This window comes from Grammomys surdaster, unplaced genomic scaffold (assembly GCF_004785775.1).
Source record: "Grammomys surdaster isolate TR1022 unplaced genomic scaffold, NIH_TR_1.0 125951, whole genome shotgun sequence".
NCBI lineage: Eukaryota > Metazoa > Chordata > Mammalia > Rodentia > Muridae > Grammomys > Grammomys surdaster.
The window spans coordinates 2847219-2868197 of record NW_021620772.1 but is presented as its reverse complement, the minus strand read 5'-3'; the positions used below and the strand labels follow the sequence as shown (position 1 = coordinate 2868197).

At 37.8% G+C, this 20979-nt stretch overlaps 1 protein-coding gene across 1 annotated transcript in view; it reads left to right on the top strand.

Annotated features, from left to right (window-relative positions):
* Window positions 1-20979, top strand: part of Zdhhc21 (zinc finger DHHC-type containing 21) — a 59126-nt gene that overhangs the window by 25938 nt on the left and 12209 nt on the right. The window contains exon 7 of the mRNA XM_028753628.1: window positions 19412-19528. Within this exon, the coding sequence (XP_028609461.1) occupies window positions 19412-19528 (117 nt within the window). The remainder of the gene's footprint in view (window positions 1-19411; window positions 19529-20979) is intronic.

The following is a 20979-nucleotide window of genomic DNA, read 5'->3' as shown; positions in this document are numbered from 1 at the left end:
TCCCTCCCCCCCTCCCTCCCCCTCTGTGTATGTGTAAGAGAGAGAGGGAGTAAGAGAAAGAGAGCGAGAACTGATGGAGGTGGGTACTTTTTCTTCACAGTTAACACTGTTTATGTCTTTGCATATAAAATGCCATGGTGATAGGTGTGCAGTTGAGCTGTGAAATGCAGGACTTGGGAGTCTTAGTTCCACGTGTGATTGCTTTGGTGTGGATGATTGTTCTGAGACCTGGCTGTTCTGTGTGGCTACAAACCTCAGTGGAGCTGTGTGTTACAAGTGATTGGATTGTGATTATTAAATATAGTGTACGTCATTAAAATTGTATCCAACAACAGTAAAATTCAAAAGACAATTTTGCTGCTTATTGGTACTGATCATTAAACGTAGAGCCTTATGTAAGCTAGCCTTGCAACTGAGCTGTATCCCTAGCCCACTCTTTAGTTTTCAGACAGGGTCTCACATTGGCCAGGTTGATCTTGAGCCTCCTCTTACTCTATTGCCAAGACAAGCCTTGAATTTGTAGCCTTCCTGTCTCAGCCATAAGAAAGGTTTCAAATGTATTTGTCATTTTCACACTGAAAATACAGTGCCTGTTTCTCTTAGAGTTTTAGAAAGGTTTCATTTTGCTTAAGGTTAATTTGTGGCATAATTGGTGTTAGTTAGAACATGTGAATCATCCAAGAAAACTGTGTGAAAATTCAACCTCAGAAGAAGTGTTCTAAAATTGTTCTGTGGGGTTAAGGTCGTAGTTTTAAAAAGTGTGAGGAAAAAAGATGTGAGAGGGGTCAGTGGAGAGAAAAAGATCATGAAGAGAGACCCCCTTTCTGGGCAGGGCTGGATCAGCAGCTTCTGCCTCTGGGGGTTAATGGACCTCCATATTTAGATTTTGTTAATTAGTTTTATGGGGGGATAAAAAGCTATTCTAATTTTTCCACGTATAGTCTGTGACTACTTTTGTGCTCCAACAAAGTTGAGTAGTGGTGACAGACTGTGTGGCTAGCAAAACTCAGATGGTACTAAGTACCTGGCTGTCAATAGTAAGTTTACCATGGTAGTCGAGAGGTCATTTTGAAAGCAGGCACTCTAGATTCAAATTCTTACTTTCTTTTACTATGTGTATAACCCTCAATAGGTTGTTTAACCCCTCTGCTTTGTAATTTCATTTTCTGAAAGGTGTGAATAATAATGAAACTAAATAGTTAATATATCTAGTCAGGCATGCTGGTTTTGTCTGTAATCCTAGAACTTTGGAGGCTGGCAATCTCAGGAGCATCAGCAGTTCAGGGTCAGCCTCAGCTACATACATAGCAAGTTAGAGGTTAGTCTGGGTTATATAAGGCCTCATCTAAAAAAGCTAAAACAACTGAGGAAAAAAAGAGAATAAATGCAGAAATACCTGGCAAATAGCATATGTTTATCGTAGTTACATTTGATTTCATGAAAACTCTCAGCAGCAGAGAATACTTTCTTTAGTCTATTTTTATGAAAAAATTATAAGCCATTGCACAATATCGCAGAAGGTTTGGTGACATTCAAAAGAAATTCCAACAACAAATAAGAATGGCACAATCATACTTACATGGAAGATTTAGAAATTTGAAATTACGAAAATATTTTGCTTTAAAGTTAGAGAGATGGGGAGATGGCTTAGTGAGCAGCCAAGTACTCATGGCCCATTGTGGTGGTTTGTGCTTGTAATCCCGGTGCCAGGGAGTTGGACAGGAGGAGCCCTGGATTTATGACTAGTGCTCTAGCCTAATTGGTAGGCTTCAAGCCAGTGAGGGACCCTGCCTCAAAGTAGGTGAATGGCCTTCCCATTGATACCTGAGGTTGTCCTCTGTACCACTCAACATGCACAGGAGCCTGCACACACATAACATGCATACACACATAACATGAAAGATAGGAACTCTAGGTAAATTAATGCCAATTAGAGGAAGAATTATATTTTAAAGTAGAGAGACTGATTATAGGTGGTATTTGAATGTATTTTCATGCATGTACTATTTATTTTTTACATATATACTAAATGTTGGAAGATTAACAGTTAAAAGTATATCAAAAGATTAAAAATCCTGGGGAGAAAATATGCAAAGCTATGTTTTGGAAACTCAGACAAGAGTAATTCAGACTTTTAAAAATAGTAATAATATCTTAGTATTAATAAATATCAATCAAGTGATCAGATATATTAACAATATTAAAAATATTTTGGTATAAGTAATTCTTTGGTATAGGGATATAACTGTTGTTTATGCCTAGCAATGTTGAGCAGGCATTGTTCTTTTAGCCTAAGCTTTCAGTGTCTTGGTAGTGAGTGGATTTCTTCATAGTTTGTCCTTTTCTTTTTCTGTGCTCACCTTCATTTTAGAAGTGATGAAATGGAAACTTAAAAATGTCTTTTCCAAGATCATGTCATTTACCATTGAGGAATCTCTTGGCATGTTCCTATTTAGAACATGTTTTTTGAGTTAGGGGTGGCAGTTCATACCATGATCCCAAACTTGAGAGTCTGAGACAGGAGGATTGTCATGAGTCTAACATAGTGAATCTCAGTATGAACTACTTCATTTCAATTCTCCTGGAAGAGGTTATCCCAGTTATAAACCTGAAAGTATTGCCATTTCTTCAATTTTGAAGAATTTATTGGTTAGCCCAGGATTATAGATTAACATTGGGTTTCAGTTAAAAAATATTTTCCATTGTCTTTTGGTTTCTATACTTTCACTGTAAAGTCAGTTGTTGGTCTATTTCATCAACATAATGTGTTTTTAATGGCCACCTTTATGATTTTTAAAATTCTCATTCTTAGTTATTATTCTATAATTCTGTAATGTGCTCCATTTTCTTTGCATTTTTTTGTTGAAAATTTAGTGTAACTTCTTCAGCCTGTGTGATGAAATTCTTAAGTTATAAAATTTCTATCCCACTTTAAATATGCTGTGACCCTTTTTGCATAGTTTAGGGTATAATCATGTGTGTGTGAGGTTTCTGCACTTCCTGCCTTTGCAACTTTTTTTTTTTTTGCATACCCCAGTTTAATCTATTTTTCCTACTGATCTCTTTTCTGATTTATTAATGGTAGCTTTTCTACTCTACTCTCTTGAGTTTTAAAGAGAGAAACTTTTCTGTTTTCTGTTATGTGGTACCTTGCACTTTTGGAATTTGCACTTGATACTGTTTCTCATAGATTACTTTTCTAGGGAAATTCTGCATTTTGCCATTTTCTTGAACATTTTAAAGTATCATTTCTTAATATTTTAAAGATTATTTTATGTGTATATATGTCTGGACTGACCATGCATGTCTGGTGCCCATGGAGGAAAGAAGGTGAAGAGTCCCTGGAAATGGAGTTAGGGATGGTTGTATGCCACTCTATAGGTATTGGGAATCAAACTCAGATTCTCTGCAAGAGCAGCTAATGTTCTCAACTACTGAATCATCTCTTTAGTCCCTTCTTGAACATTTTAATTAAAGCTATTTTGATGCCTATACCAGATATTAATCTTCACCCTGATATGGCTAATTTTTTTTTATCGAATACTGGGTAAATTGTATGGCCAGTTGTGGAAGATGTAGTTGATGTGTTTGATTTACTCTTGTATTTGTTTCTGTATAGGATAAAAGAATCCTCACCTTGACCCAATCGGGTTAGACCCAATAGTGTTTTTCTCATACTGAACTGGGCTTAGTATAATGACTCTTTTTAGAAGATCATACTCATTGCGCTTGTATTTTGTAGGATGTTTGGTTGCTAAGTTTTATGAAGGACTAGTTTCATTTTGTTCATACTCCTCAATTGTATCCTTCCAGGGTTTCAGCTGAAGAGGTGAGGTGTCTCTTGTGGCTTGTGTTTTCTGGTGTCCTTCCTGTGATGATGACAAGCAGTGCGAATGTACAGCTCCTCTTAAGGCATCTCTGTGCTCTGGGATCTCAGCCTCACGTTCTCACTAGGTTGCTAGGTTGGCTGCTGTTTACTGCCTTGTAGTAGCTGGTCTTGGATTGGCTTTGTTTGACTTTTTACAGTGTCCTTAGGAAGCTTAGTTTCAGACATCTCTTACAGGTGTTGGTGGCAATAATACTTTTGTAACAGTTTCTTCTCAGGTGGTTCTAATCACTGTTGATATTCCCATTTATGTAAGTAAAGTTCTGTAGAGTGTTCAGTTTCAAAACTTATGTGTCCCTAAGGTTTGAGTACTGTTAGGTTCTGGACAGACTTGATAGTGAGGTAGAGATTATCAAAACAGAAAGAAGTCAAAAGTCAATGTGAGTCAAGAAAACTACAAGAGGCTTGATGTTGGATTTGAGATTAGATCTGTTGTAAAACACTACAGTGAATGTTGTTGGGCTAAATAATAGTACACAGTTCTTTTTATAGAAGTTCTTTTGAAGATGACATTGTAAAGAGTTACCACTAATATCAGTAGGGAAGTCCACATTATCACACTGACATTAGTGGTGGTTATAGTCCATATGTATTTTTGTGGGTCCTTCTTTGTACCCTTCCAGTATTCCTGTGAACAATAAAAACTTGTATGCTACTCTTGAGTTGTGTGTACAGCTGTCCAGAGAGTGTCATTCCTGTCTCATCTACCCTGTTACTACTTGAGATATACAGTAAAGACCCCAGAGTCCCTGGATTCATTGCGAGTTAGTGGTTACTGCGGGTCTCTTGAGCAGTAGGTGTGTGATTGACTTTGATCTTATCCTTTTGTCCTGAGGGAAATGTGAGGCTTTGCCTGCTTTTCTTTTATACCCTTTCAGGTAGAGAGATAGCAGTAAAGCATCTTTCTTCTGTCTTTAAATGCCAAAGCTGAGTGCTTCTAGGTTGGGGAAGAAGATATTATCAACTCCTAGCTGTGTGTTAGTTTCTAGGATGAAAGTGTTTGCTCTCCTAGAAGAATAGAATTGCCTGTGAATGGCACTTGCCAGTGTTTGTGAGAAGCTGGTAGGTTATAAATTTCTCTTGGAAACAAGAATTGAAAGAAAGCAGGCTATTCTCAAATTCTGGGAGATAAACCATTTGTGAATCTGGTTTTCCATTTTTTTTTATTTCCTGTTTTTAGAAGACTTTTTTCTGAGATAGATAACTTTAGTTGCTTTGCAGTTACCTGGCCCCAGGTTTTTCTTTTCCTTACAGTAATTTCATGCTTTACATTTTTTTTTTTTAAATTTCCCCTGTAGTGCTAGGGAAAGCATGGCTGGTAAACACTCCACCACTGGATTACACTCCCTGCACCTCATGTCTTTTAATCTTTGCCTTCAAAATAGGACCTTTCCTGCCTACTTGCTAGGTTTTTGGGAAATGCTCGAAAATGTCCTTTGTTGAGGGAAGGAAGGTATAGAAAGTGTAATGGGTAAGCAATCTATCTTCCTTCCTTCCTTCCTTCCTTCCTTCCTTCCTTCCTTCCTTCCTTCCTTTCTTTCTTTCTTTCTTTCTTTCTTTCTTTCTTTCTTTTACTATGAATTCCATATAGGATTTATTTCTTAAACTTATTTATATTGCAGGTCTTCTGTTACAGAAAGCCTGTGAACTTAGATAGTTTATATGATCTGTTCTCATTGAAAATAGTGATTTAAAAATTCCAGGGACTAGATATATGGCTCAGTATTTAAGAGTACTTGCTGCTCTTGCAGAGGATCCAGGTTCAATTCCCAGCATCTACCTAGTGGCTCCCAATTATCTGTAGCTGCTGTGGCGGGGATCTGACACCCTCCTTTGGCCTTCATGGGCACCAGGTACACATGTGGCATATATACAAGGATGCAGGCAAAAGCCTGATACACATGATAATGAATAAATAAATCTTAAAAAATCTGAAGGTCTCAACTAATTTAAGACAATAATAAATAGGTGTCTAGAAATTTTCAGAAACTTGAGTAGCAGGCTCAGTTTTTAAAAATAATCAGTTTTGGAAAATTTGTAAAATGTATAAGCTTTGAGTTTAGAAGTCTTTAAAATGTTAAGCATAAATTTGTTTGTTTTCATGATAGTGTAATATTGAGTTTTCCTTAAAACTCTCAAAACTGATTCCTTTAATAATAATTAAAGAGATAAAAATTATTGGAAGATCTAAAAACCTATTGCTTGTGGGATAATTTACTATTCTAATTAAATAAATTAAATGGATATTGAAGGAAATGAACTTTAATCATTGACCAACATCTATGTTTGACTGTTTTATATATTTATTTTAAATGCTTTGTAAGCAAATTTTAGTTACTTATTGTTTAACTGAAGTATAAGAGACAAAACTGCAGATTTTTAATTAAATATGAAGGAAGATACCGTATTTAGAGTGAACTATTTTAAGTTGTATGTGGGGCGTGAATCCTTTATCAGTTCCGCGTTTTACAATTTTTCTAATAGGTTAGATAATTTTGAGCTTGATATACTAGGAATGTTGGGAAACATCAAATTGGAGTGTCCCTGAGACTGGTAAGACGGCTGAGACTAAGACATTCTGGAGCAGCCACTGACAAGATGATTCGGGCTGGTGCTTTTTGGTGTAGCAAGCATCAGCCTGCAAACACTGCTTCTATTTTTTCTGGAGGAATCTTTTTTTTCAAGGAGGAGGGAGGGAACAGTGTCTCATATCACCTGAGCTGGCCTCAAACTTGCTATATAGCCCAAGCTGACCTTAAATTTCCAGTCTTCCTGTCTCCATCTTCAAGTGCAAGGATTATAGGATGTGCTTCCATGCTTGGTATACCTGAAGAATTTTTAGGCTATTTATGCTAGCATTTTAAAAATTTTAAGTACAGATTTAAAATACACTAACATGTTACAAAATTTGCCCCTCAGAGAATGTCAAGTTGATAAATTCATGAATTGATGTTTTTATCTTTTTTATTGAGGCAGCCTGCATTTAATATTTTTATTAAACATACAGATTGTTCATTCGGTTTTATAAAGACATCATAGTAGTGTAATATTTTATAATGTATATCAACTGGCAACTAGATATTGTAGACAGTAATTACTATCTATGAGAGAAAAGTATTTTTAAGTAATTTGTAGTGTTAAAGTAGGGGTTATCATTTGTTAGCAGTTAATCATTTGTGGAATACCACTTCAGTTCTAAAATTATGCTTTTAAAATTATTTTTAGATGAATTAGATTCAAATTAACTTCTGATTGATTCTTTTATAGTTATTTTTATGTGAAGGGCAGAATCCTACAAACTACACTTAATGATCTGAGAGCAGGGGTGACAGAAGGAGAAGAGAGGAGAGAGAGTTTAAACAAAGGGCTCGCTGCCAATATTCATAAGAAGGGAATAAATAACGTGCAATGGCCAGCCAGACTTTTCTGCTAGCAAGATACATTACTGCTATTCCAACTAGCTGATAGCTAATAGTGTTGCTAGGGATTTGTTGTCATATAGAATTGTGCCACACAATTTTACATTTGGCTAATAAAGAATAGAAATAGCCAGAAGACTTGATTGCAGGTACCTTTGAATATTTCTAAATCTCATTATAGTTAAAAAATATTTCTATATAATCAGCCTTACAGATAACTAGTATAGCATTGTTTATTGCTGTTAAAATACTTTAGGCCTTAATGGTCATTATTTTATCATGTATAAGGTCACTTATTTATATGGTCATTGAAGAATGGAGAATATTTATGAAATACATATTTAACTTTATGAACTTTTGTTAAGTATATCCAAGAAGAGTGTGGGATTAAGATCAATATAAAAAAAACTATTAATGCTAATATGAAGGTAATCTAGCTTCTTTGTTCATGTGTACTGACTTCACTGCTAGGAATATTCTCCCTCTGTAACATTTACAGATATTGGTAGACAAAACCCATCTAATCTAATAATTGTCAGTTCTTTTTGTCAGTGTATTTCTGACAGATGGAACATAGAAACTTTGTAACAAACCCTGAGCATGTGCTGTGAAAACAGGTTGACTGGATGTATGTCTTTATGAGACTGTTTCTGTGGTTGTCTAGTTCTAAATGGAGAGGTGTTTAAAATGGGAGACACAGCAGCCTCTGCCCCGAAACAGTCAGTGTATTTGAGTTTAAATGGTTAGAACTGGGAGCAGCGTTGTCACTCCCTTAATTCTATTATTCACTGTAGTTCTTCAGTTAGTGGTGAATTTAGCAAGAGAATGTTACCTAGTTTCTTATGAATTTATCCAGCTTTTCTAGAGATTCTACTGCCAAAATATTGTAATGCAAACAAGATAATTTTTCTGAAGTATTCACTGTCTGCCTGAAAATCAGGTGCTGGTCACATTTGCTCTATAATAACAAAATTGTATGTACATATATACAAAGTGTAAGGTTTGATTCTGGACACTCAGTGATAGTCACTAGTGAGTTTTCCTTTAGATATTAATTTCCATTAGGATGTAATGATAAAATAGTTTATGTTCCTTCAGAGAATGTAGGAAGAAAAACAATAAATTTATAAATTACCCACCTATATTTTGGAATTAATAAACAAAGGCCCAAATATGTAGGCAAATCATATAGCTATAAGGATTTTCAGAGTAAAATAAAATATATTATAAAATGAATTTTCATATTAGCATTAATCTTTGCATATGAAATCTTTTAGAAAACTCAAATCTTTTTGTTAAGTGTATCAGATATGGTCCAATTTATTTTGTTTCTTGGAAAATCAGACAACCCAAATGTGAGTTGGGGCAATCATTTTTAAATAATTCTTTTTCTATTTTAAACTCTATAATATAGAGTCTCTGTATAATAATATATAATATATAGTCTAAATTTTATGATTATGATTTTCTTTTTTACATTGTCATGTACAGTATGTCTGGAGAAGGGTACACAAATATTAAAGTATACATATACAGACCAGTGAACTATCCAAGGCTGTATGGGCAGCATTTAAAAGACATTTTTGAAGTATAGTTAATATCCACTGTGTGACTTTTGCTATAAATACTCATAATATCTCATTTAAAATAATATTTTTTTTTCTTTTGATGGATAGATACATTTTTTCCAGTAATACACCCATCAGGCAACCTTGCTTGTATCTCTTTATTTTTGGTGCCTGTGGTTCACTTGGTTGTGTAGCTAGAAGTACTGCTGTCCAAAAGCACCTTTTACACATGTATGTCACATATGTGAACTTCCTAATGGAATTCTCCAATGCAGTTGAATCCATCTAAACATGTACCAGTGGATGATACAGGTTAAAGCTGCTAATAGTTTCTCATGCTGCATTAAGGGTCTGGCTTTGGGTCTGTGGTTCAGGTGAGCAGAGCATTATACTTGGGATTGCTTCTCTAGTCTGCTGTCTCATCCTTATGGTTGGATCACTCTCTGTGGAGTTTAAACTTTGTGATAGTTGCAGGAATAATCTTGTTACATGGTAAAGTGGTACTTTTGTTTCCCCCACCCTCCCATCATTGTCCCCAGGAGTGATTTTGGGTATTTTCTCTTCTTCTCTCTCCCAAATGAGTTTAAATTTTAAGAAATAAGGTTTTGTCAGGTAGGCTTGGTTTGTCTGGTACCTGAAGCAATTGTTACAACCATGATTTCTTCCTTTTTATCCCTCTTTGGTGGCATCGTTCTGCTGAACACGAGTGCAGTAGAACAGACACTCCTGCTGTGCTCTTTCATATAAGAGTGTTTGCTATTCTTTAGGTTTGAACTTTTTTCCTATGAAAATTAACAATATTTACATACCCGTGAGAACAGGGTGCAGTCTGCCAGCTGACCACATTTTCTTCCACTCCGATGATTTTGTTTTTATATTGTATTAGTTATGTAGAACAGTGTGAATGGACACTTTTATGTGTTTTGAATTTCCTGATCCACAAAGGTAATAAATAGAGCTTTTTAAAAAATGGGAAACTTTGATAGTCCTCTAATAAACAGTGAATAACATCTTTCCTGGATTGGATGCTCTAGAGGCCACTCAGTGCGTGTCTGTCAGGTGTGAACAGGATGATCATTTCTATATAGTCTCTTGCATATGTGACCTATCAAGGATCATTGAGGGGAAACTTAGAGTTGAATGAGCCTGGACAAAGGTGACTGACTGCTAAGCACAGTTAGCTAGTTGATCCAAGGCAAAATCAAGCTTAGTTTATCCTAGGAGAACAGGGTAGATTTCCCATTAGAAAGTTAGTCTGCAAAGTTCATCACATTAATAGGTCAGATAAATGAGTGTCTCAATATATGGACGAAGATAAAACTTAGAATTTCCATGTTATCAGACTAGAAGTAGATAACTTCCTTAGTCAGAAGAAAGTTTTCCAAAACCTGGGAAAACAAATTCCTCAGCACTGCCAAGTGTGCTGATGAAATGCTGACTTTGCCCTGTGTTAGAGGGTTAGACCTGGAGGCCCAGTGATGGAGGGTCAGACCTGGAGGCCCAGTGATGGAGGGTCAGACCTGGAGGTCCAGTGATGGAGGGTCAGACCTGGAGGCCCAGTGATGGAGGGTTAGACATTAAAGCTCTGATGGAGGGTTAGACATCGAGGCTCTGATTGAGGGTTACACTTGGAGGCTCTGATGGAGGCTTAGACCTGGAGGTTCAGTAATAGAGGACATGAGTTGGATGATCAGTAGTTGAGGGTTACACCTGGATGATAACCTAGTTTACTAGGGCTAATATAGCAAAATACCACAGACTGTGTAACTTAGAAGAAAGTTGTCCCACTCAATTATGATGGCTGCAAGTTCAAGGTTATGGTGCAAGCAGATCTGACTTTACCTTGTTGATTTGGGTTATAAGCACCCACCATCCCAGTGTGCCCTAAGAGGTATTTCCTCTGTGTAGAAGAGTCTTGGACTTTTTTCTATGCCCACATATCCTCCCTCTTAAGGGCATCAATCATTTAAAGGAGTGCCCACTTTAGTGTCTTACTTTAATTTAGTCATAGCATTAAAACTTCTATCTCCAAATACACTTAAATTCTGAGGAACTGGCAGTTAAGACCTCAACACATGAATTTTTGGGATATCTTAACACTGATAGTAAAGATTCTGAGTATAAATGGGTTCTTGATGTAGCTACATTTCATAAGATAGTTTGGGACTTTAGAAGTGCTTTATTTAAGAGGAAAAAAGACAGAACTAAAGGACAGATTTAGATTCAGTGTGAGTAATGTAATGCGTGTGTGAACTTGGAATCCAGTTGTTTTTGAAAATATAAAAATGATAAGCAATTTTATGTTAATTTTTGTACTATTTCAAGTAATTCAACTATATAACTAAATGCACAATGTAAGTTTAAACATAAATATCATTGTCTTGTCACCATCCATTTTTAAGAAATCTTTTCCTAAGAAGGAGCAAGATAGATTTTATTTGGTTAGAAGTAGTCACTTTAGCATAACAATTTCTACTGTAAAAGCATACACATGCCTTGAATCACTCTACCACGTAAAACCATGTGCTAAAACCCCAGAGCTTGGGGGAATGAAGGCACAGCATCCCCAACATTTTTGTCAGTTACACTCAAAAAGGGTGCGAGCCTAACAAAAACAGCAGAGTAGTTTCTTCTTACCAAATGATCAGGAAGTACACACACCTCACTGGACTTGGAGCATGACTTCGAGTGTGGACTCAGGTTGTCTTGGGGGAGTGAGTGTCAGAAGTACTCATTGCCAAGGGAAGGTGGCAGGGCCTCCTGGGTGGGCATGGCTCATGTGATACACTCTAGGAGATTTTGGGTAGTAAACTGTCCTGTGTGTTCCTCATGGCTTGATTCAGTAGGATGTACTTTAAAACTTGGTTCATCTGGAGTTTCTTGCAGATGCGATGGACAAGGAATATGGTTCTTATAATGCTCAAGTTTTTGCTTCATTTGTGAAGTGCATTGTTTTTCAATTTTATTTTATTTTATTTTTTTAATTTTTATTGGATGTTTTATTTACATTTCCTATGTTGTCCCCTTACCCCATCCCCCACCCACCCAGGAACCCCCCATCCCCTCACCCCCCCTCCTTCTTCTCTGGGGATATAACCTCTATCTATCCCCCCCACTCCCACCTCCCCACCCTCAAAATTCCCACCCCCTGGGGCATCCAGCCTTCATGAGGTCAAGGTTCTCTTCTTCCACCTATGCCCAGCAGGGCCCTCCACTCTTACATATTCAACTGAAGCCCTGGATCCCTCCCTAAGTGCTCCCAGGCTGGTGGTTTAGACCCTGGGAGCTGTGGTTGGTTGGTATTGTTGCTCTCCTCATGGTGCCGCAAATCCTTTCAGCTCTCCTTCAGTCTTCACTCTAACTCCTCTATTGAGAACCCCATGATCAGTTCAATGGCTAGTTGTGAGCATCTGCCTCTGAGTATGTCAGACTCTTAAAGACCTCTGAGGAGATATCCATATCAGGCTCTTATCAGCATGCACTTCCTGACTTCCACATCAGCATCTACCTTTGGTGATTGCACATGGGATAGATACTCAGGTGGAGTGGTCTTGAAACAGCCCCTCCTTCAGTTTCTGTCCCTCACTTTGTCTCCATATTTGCTCCCTTGAGTATTTTGTTGCTCCTTCTAAGAAGGACCGAATCACCCCCACTTGGTCTTCCTTCTTTATGGGCTTCATGTGGCCTGTGGGTTGCATCTTGGGCATTTCAAGGTTCTGGGCTAATATCCAATAATCAGTGAGTGAATACCATGTGTGTTCTTTTGTGATTGGCTTACCTCACTCAGGGTGATAATTTCTAGTTCCATCCATTTACCTAGGAACCTCTCGAATTCATTGTTTTTAATAGCTGAGTAATACTCCATTGTGTAAATATACCACATTTTTTTAATCCATTTCTCAGTTGAAGGACATCTGGGTTCTTTCCAGCTCCTGGCTATTATAAACAAGGTTGCTATGAACATAGTTGAGCATATGTCCTTGTTATATGTTCGAGCATCTTCTGGGTATATGCCTAGGAGTGGTATAGCTGGATCCTCAGGTAATGCTATGTCCAATTTTCTGAGGATCCGCCAGACTGATTTCCAAAGTGGTTGCACCATCTTGCAGTCCCACCAACAATGGAGGAGTGTTCCTCTTTCTCCACACCCTCGCCAGCATCTACTATCACCTGAGTTTTTAATCTTAGCCATTCTAACTGGTGTGAGATGGAATCTCAGGGTTGTTTTGATTTGCATTTCCCTGACGACTAAGGATGCTGAACATTTCTTTAGGTGCTTCTCGGCCATTCGAGTTTCTTCCGTTGAAAATTCTTTGTTAAGCTCTATACCCCATTTTTTAATAGGGTAATTTGGTTGTCTGGAGTCTAATTTCTTGAGTTCTTTGTATATATTGGATATTAGCCCTCTATCAGATGAAGGATTGGTAAAGATCTTTTCCCAATTTGTTGGTTGTCGTTTTGTCCTATTGACAGTGTCCTTTGCCTTACAGAAACTTTGCAATTTTATGAAGTCCCATTTGTCAATTCTCGATCTTAGAGCATATGCCATTGGAGTTCTGTTCAGGAACTTTTCCCCTGTGCCCAAGTATTCGAGGCTTTTCCCCACCTTCTCTTCTATTAGTTTCAGTGTATCTGGTTTTATGTGGAGGTCCTTTATCCACATAGACTTGAGCTTTGTACAAGGGGATAAGAATGGATCAATTTTCATTCTTCTACATGTTGTCTTCCAGTTGAACCAGCACCATTTGTTGAAAATGCTGTCCTTTTTCCACTGGACAGTTTTAGCTCCTTTGTCAAAGATCAAGTGACCATAGGAGTGTGGGTTCATTTCTGGGTCTTCAATTCTATTCCATTGATCTTCCTGCCTGTCTCTGTACCAATACCATGCAGTTTTTATCACTATTGCTTTGTAGTACAGCTTGAGGTCAGGGATGGTGATTCCTCCCGAATTTCTTTTATTGTTGAGAATAGTTTTCGCTATCCTGGGTTTTTTGTTATTCCATATGAATTTGAGAATTTCCTTTTCTAACTCTGTGAAGAATTGAGTTGGGATTTTAATGGGGATTGCATTGAATCTGTAGATTACTTTTGGCAAGATAGCCGTTTTTATTATATTAATTCTGCCAATCCATGAGCATGGGAGATCTTTCCATCTTCTGAGATCTTCTTCAATTTCTTTCTTCAGAGACTTGAAGTTCTTGTCATACAGGTCTTTCACTTGCTTGGTTAGATTCACACCAAGGTATTTTATATTATTTGCAACTATTGTGAAAGGTGTCATTTCCCTAATTTCTTTTTCAGTCTGTTTATCTTTCATGTAGAGGAAGGCTACTGATTTGTTTGAGTTGATTTTATAACCAGCCACTTTGCTGAAGTTGTTTATCAGGTTTAGGAGTTCTCTGGTGGAAGTTTGGGGGTCACTTAAGTATACTATCATATCATCTGCAAATAGCGATATTTTGACTTCTTCCTTTCCTATTTGTATCCCTTTGACTTCTTCTTGTTGTCTAAGTGCTCTGGCTAGGACTTCCAGTACTATGTTGAATAGGTGGGGGAGAGTGGGCAGCCTTGTCTAGTCCCTGATCTTAGTGGGATTGCTTCAAGTTTCTCTCCATTTAGCTTGATGTTGGCTACTGGTTTGCTGTAAATTGCTTTTACTATGTTTAGGTAGGGGCCTTGAATTCCTGATCTTTCCAAGACTTTTATCATGAAGGGATGTTGAATTTTGTCAAATGCTTTCTCAGCATCTAGTGAGATGATCATGTGGTTTTTTTCTTTAAGTTTGTTTATATAGTGGATTACATTGATGGATTTCCGAATATTGAACCATCCCTGCATTCCTGGGATAAAATCTACTTGATCATGATGGATGATTGTTTTGATGTGTTCTTGGATTCGGTTTGCTAGAATTTTATTGAGTATTTTTGCATCGATGTTCATAAAGGAGATTGGTCTGAAGTTCCCTTTCTTTGTCGGGTCCTTGTGGGGTTTGGGTATGAGTGTAATTGTAGCTTCATAGAACGAATTGGGTAGTGTTCCTTCTGTTTCTATTTTGTCGAATAGTTTGAAGAGAATTGGTATTAGGTCTTCCTTGAAGGTCTGATAGAATTCAGCACTAAAACCATCTGGTCCTGGGCTTTTTTTAGTGGGGAGACTTTTAATGACTGCTGCTGTTTCCTGAGGGGTTATGGGACTATTTAGATGGTTTATCTGCTCCTGGTTTAACTTCGGTACCTGGTATCTGTCTAGGAAATTGTCCATTTCATCCAGGTTTTCCAGTTTTGTTGAGTATAGGCCTTTGTAGTAGGATCTGATGATTTTTTGAATTTCTTCAGTTTCTGTTGTTATGTCTCCCCTTTCAGTTCTGATTTTATTAATTTGGATACTGTCTCTGTGCCCTCTGGTTAATCTGGCTAAGGGTTTATCTATCTTGTTGATTTTCTCAAAGAACCAGCTCCTGGTTTTATTGATATTTTGTATTGTTCTTTCTGTTTCTATTTGGTTGATTTCAGCCCTGAGTTTGATTATTTCCTGCCTTCTACTCCTCCTGGGCGTATTTGCTTCTTTTTGTTCTAGAGCTTTTAGTTGTGCAGTCAAGTTGTTAGTGTGTGCTCTTTCCAGTTTCTTTTTGTAGGCACTTAGAGCTATGAGTTTTCTGCTTATCACTGCCTTCATGGAGTCCCACGAGTTTTGGTATGATGTGTCCTCATTTTCATTGAATTCTAAAAAGTCTTTTATTTCTTTCTTTATTTCTTCCTTGACCAAGTCATCATTGAGTAGAGAGTTGTTCAGTTTCCATGTGCACGTGGGTTTTCCATTGGTTTTGTCATTATTAAAGACCAGTCTTAGTCCATGGTGATCTGATAAGACGCAAGGGATTATTTCAATCTTTTTGTATCTGTAGAGGCTTGTTTTGTGACCAATTATATGGTCTATTTTGGAGAAGGTACCATGAGGTGCTGAGAAAAAGGTATATTCTTTTGTTTTAGGATGAAATGTTCTATAGATGTCTGTTAAGTCCATTTGGTTCATAACTTCTGTTAATGTCAAAGTGTCTCGGTTTAGTTTCTGTTTCCATGATCTGTCCATTGCTGACAGTGGGGTGTTGAAATCCCCCACTATTATTGTGTGAGGTGTAATGTGTGTTTTGAGCTTTAGTAAAGTTTCTTTTATGTATGTAGGTGCCCTTGCATTTGGAGCATAGATGTTCAGAATTGAGAGTTCACCTTGGTAGATTTTTCCTTTGATGAGTATGAAGTGTCCTTCCTTATCTTTTTTGATTAATTTTGGATGAAAGTCGATTTTATTTGATATTAGAATGGCTACTCCAGCTTGTTTCTTGTGACCATTGGCTTGGAAAATTGTTTTCCACCCTTTTATTCTGAGGTAGTGTCTGTCTTTGTCACTGAGGTGCGTTTCTTGTATGCAGCAAAATTCTGGGTCTTGTTTGGGTATCCAGTCTGATAGTCTGCGTCTTTTTATTGGGGAATTGAGACCATTGATGTTAAGAAATATTAAGGAAAAATGATTGTGGCTTCCTGTTATTTTTGTTATTAGAGGTAAAGTTATGTTTGTATAGTTATCTTCTTTTGGGGTTGTTGGAAGATTACTTCCTTGCTTTTTCTAGGTTGTAGTTTCCCTCCTTGTGTTGGCGTTTTCCATCAATTATCCTTTGAAGTGCTGGGTTTGTGGGAAGATATTGTGCAAATTTGGTTTTGTCATGGAATATCTTGGTTTCACCATCTATAGTGATTGAGAGTTTTGCTGGGTATAGTAATCTGGGCTGGCAATTGTGTTCTCTTAGGGTCTGTATGATGTCAGTCCAGGCTCTTCTGGCTTTTATAGTCTCTGGTGAGAAGTCTGGTGTAATTCTTATAGGTCTGCCTTTATATGTTACTTGACCTTTTTCCCTTACTGCTTTTAGTATTTTTTCTTTGTTTTGTGCATCTGATGTTTTGATTATTATGTGACAGGAGGTGTTTCTTTTCTGGTCTAGTCTATTTGGTGTTCTGTAGGCTTCTTGTATGTTTATGGGCATCTTGTTCTTTAGGTTAGGGAAGTTTTCCTCAATGATTTTGTTGAAGATATTTACTGTCCCTTTAAGTTGGGAATCTTCATTCTCATCTATACCTATTATCCTTAGGTTTGGTCTTCTCATTGTGTCCTGGATTTCCTGGATGTTTTGAGTTAGGAGTTTTTTGCATTTTGCATTTTGTTTGACAACTGTGTCAATATTTTCCACTGTATCTTCTGCATTTGAGATTCTCTCTTCTATCTCTTATATTCGGTTGGTGATGCTTGCGTCTATGACTCCTGATCTCTTTCTTAGGTTTTCTATCTCCATGGTTGTCTCCCTTTGAACTTTCTTTATTGTTTCTATTTCCAGTTTCAGATCCTGAATGTTTTTGTTGAATTCCTTCTTTGTGTTTTCTTGCATTTCTTTAAGGGATTTCTGTGATTCCTCTTTAAGGGCTTCTATCTGTTTACTTGTACTCGCCTGTATTTCTTTAAGGGAGTTACTTAATTCCTTCTTATAATCCTCTATCATCATCATGAGAAGTGATTTTAATTCTGAATCCTGCTTTTCAGGTGTGATGGGGTGTTTAGGGCTTGCTATATTGGGAGAACTGGGTACTGATGATGCCAAGAAACTTTGGTTTATGTTGCTTATGTTCTTGTGCTTGCCTTTCGCCATCTGGTTAACTCTAGTGGTACCTGCCCTCACTGTGTAAGACTGGAGTCTGTATTTCCAGTTATCTTGCTTATTGCAGAGCTCCTCGGAGTCCAGATGTCTCTGTGGTCTTATGCTCCTAATCTCCTGGGTGGAAGAACTCCTGGGACTCAGGCCACCTCTTGGATCTGGAAATCCTTCTGCTCTGAGTGCAGTGGCTCCTCGGCTGCTCTGAGTGCAGTGGCTCCTCGATGTCTCAGGATTCAGTTTCTCCACAGGACAGGAGCAGACCGACTCTGTGTCTGCTCCAGCCCAAAGGACCAGGCAGGGGCAGAAGGGAAGTGGAATTCCGGAGGGGCGGGGTTTGGGTAGCTGCTGTGTCCTGAATGTCCCTGGCTCCCAGATGTATCTCTGGGGCTTAGGGAGTGAGATGGAGTTCTTACCGGCTGCTCTGAGTACAGTGGCTCTTCTAGGATGACTCGGAATTCAGTATCTCCACAGGACAGGAGCAGACCGATTCTGTGTCTGCCCCAGCCCAAAGGACCAGGCAGGGGTGGAAGGGCTCAATTTTATTTTTATAAGTATTTAGAATTAGACTTTTTAAAAGTGAAATGTTGGGTAACAGCATAATATTTGTTACAGAACAATTCAAGTGGCTTGGGGAGTTTTAAGTTTTCCTGGCTAATGAGTATCTATTGAAGGTATAGCGCCAGCTGTTTTTTTTTTTGAGTCTAAAGCTTTATCAGGATGCTCCGTAGAAAGGCATCAGTCCTATGTTTCAAATAAACAAATCTGTCTGTCTGTTCATTCATTCTTCAGAAAATTGACTCCATGCTGTTCAGCTTGACCTTGGCTTTCTGGTCCTGCTGCCTTCAACTCCCAAGCTCTGGGATGCTTGCTTTGCACCCTTCACTCCTGGCCCTACTTTTGAGATTGCCACAACACTCGTAATCCTTAACCTTTGTCAGGAAGCATGCAATGGTTGCATTTGGGGCATCCTTCCAGTCCATCCATTGTATCTAACACTGGCTGTTTTACTGCCAAGTTTAACAGCAACTGACTCCTGGAGAAATACTAATTGTTTGACACTCTCCCTTGGTATTTTCAATAACCATGATGCCAAATGAATTGTTCTTTGTCTTTCTGTCGTTAGAGCATAGTTCATGTTCAGATTTCTCAGTTCCATTCCCTGGAAATGACCAGAAAATGACCTTTGCCTTATTACAGTTCCCATTTCCCACCATGCTCCTTTCCATCTTGGCAGCATTGTGTGCCTGCATCTCCAGTTACAGCATGGGACATGTGGGAGTGCGTAGAGCACATCATTGTTTTTTATTATGTGTGTGTACAGCACAGGGCTAACTGAATGGGAGAACAAATGGAGAAGGTTGTTCTTGTAGTCCTGTTATGGAGGGTTCCCCTCAATGGTGCTAAATTAGATAGTTAGTAGGTATTTGAGTATTATAAATCATGCCTCTATATTCCAAATTTTTAGCAGTGTAATAACAAACTTTCCTTTGTGGACCAAACACCCTATAGTGTTTCTGATTTTTGTTTTCTTCCATAAATTTGTGTGTGTGTGTGTGTGTGTGTGTGTGTGTGTGTGTGTGTTAGAAAGGTAACTTGTAACTCTGGGATTGAGAGAGATTATTATTTCAAAATATAATACAGTAGTGAAATCCTATAGTTTTTAACTTTCTGTTGTAAATTCTAAAGTTATTTTTTAAATTTTCAAATATTTATGTGTTGATGACATGGAACAAAAGGAGGAAACAGTAAGGGGAATATGTATGCGCAGCGTATTGGCTGTGATTTCAATAGTTAGCAATACTGCAAGTCATTTAAAAGACTTTCCTTTTCTTTGTAGGACCTCTTTGTTGTTCGGCATGAACTGGCTATCATGAGGCTAGCTGCCTTCATGGGCATTACTATGTTAGTTGGAATAACTGGACTCTTTTATACACAACTGATTGGCATCATCACAGTAAGTATATTTTTAATGTAAAAACTGTCATGTATAAACAGATGATGTAATTGTGGACTTCATTTTAAAATACTACAGGAAGTTTACAAATTAAAGTGTGGAAAAGAACAATCTTCTACAAATGGTTCTGGGACACATAGATAGTCACAATAAGATTGTCTCTCTGGATTATAGTGCTGAAATGGAGGACCTAGAGCAGCAACTCTCAGAAGAGAACGTAATTGACAATGTTGGTATCTTAGAGCACCCAAGTGAAAACTACCAGAGAAAAATAAGTTGGACTTCATCAAAATGACTTTTATCTTCAAGGGGCTCTATTTAAGACAATGTGAGAAGACCTTAGAACTCAGTTGGTCTTCACACACTGTTGTATGTGTGACTTAGTGCAGTGTTGCAGAGTTCTTTAGTAACAGTGAACCACAGAGTTCCTGCTAGACTTACCAGTTCCTTTTCTACATCCAGCCCCAAAGAGGAGCATGTATACACACTGCAGCTATTTCTTAGGGGCCACAGACTGGAAGCAATCCAGTACCTGCCCATTATGTAGATGCAAGGATGTGTGATTTGCCCGTGAGAATATGAAAAGAATGAAGTGTTGATACATGGTACTGTGCAGTAACCTTGAAGACATGCTAACTTAAAGACCACATACTTCAACAAGGCAATTAGTATGAAATGTGTAGAATAGGTACTTAGAAGAAGAAAATGGCATTCTGGTTGCATAGGGCTGGAAGGCTAAGGATGACAGTTCAGAGGTCTAGAGTGTCTTTCTGTGATAATAAACATGTTCTAGAAGTGAAATTACTGGGTCACATGGAGCCATTTCCCCCACCATTGGACCTTTTATCCAATGAGACACTGTCCTCCAACAATGTATGAGAATTTCAGTTGTGCCACATCTTTGTCATCCTCTTGACAACAGTCTTGTTAGCTGTAGTTTTTCTGTTGGAAATAGTACTTTTTTCTATTTGCATTTCTCTGATGTTGAACACTTCTTTATATGCTTATTGGGACTTTGTGGAGCTTTGTGAAGTGTCCATTTTAATCTTTTCTATTGTTATTTTTTTAACCATCGAGTGTAAATTGTTTCTAATACCTCTTGGTAGTAATGATAACAAGTGACACGGTTCTGAGTAACAGTGCTGAAGATAGTGATTGTTCCCTGAGATCATGCTCTTTACTGTCAAGCTCATTCATGAATAGTTAATAAGATCGAGCTTCTAATGTACAAGTCATGTCAGAATCAACAAGTTATACACATTGTTTAATTTCCAACTTTGAATTTGTCAGAATCCCTACTGGGTATTTAAATCCCTCAAGCAGAATTTCTCAGATTCCCCTGTTGTTATTGTTAATGGTTAGGCGTGGACATTGGGAACATATAGCTGGAAGTGCACATCACTGCTGAGGGCTGGCAGAGGCTTGCGGCTGAGTCACAATTTCCTTCCCAC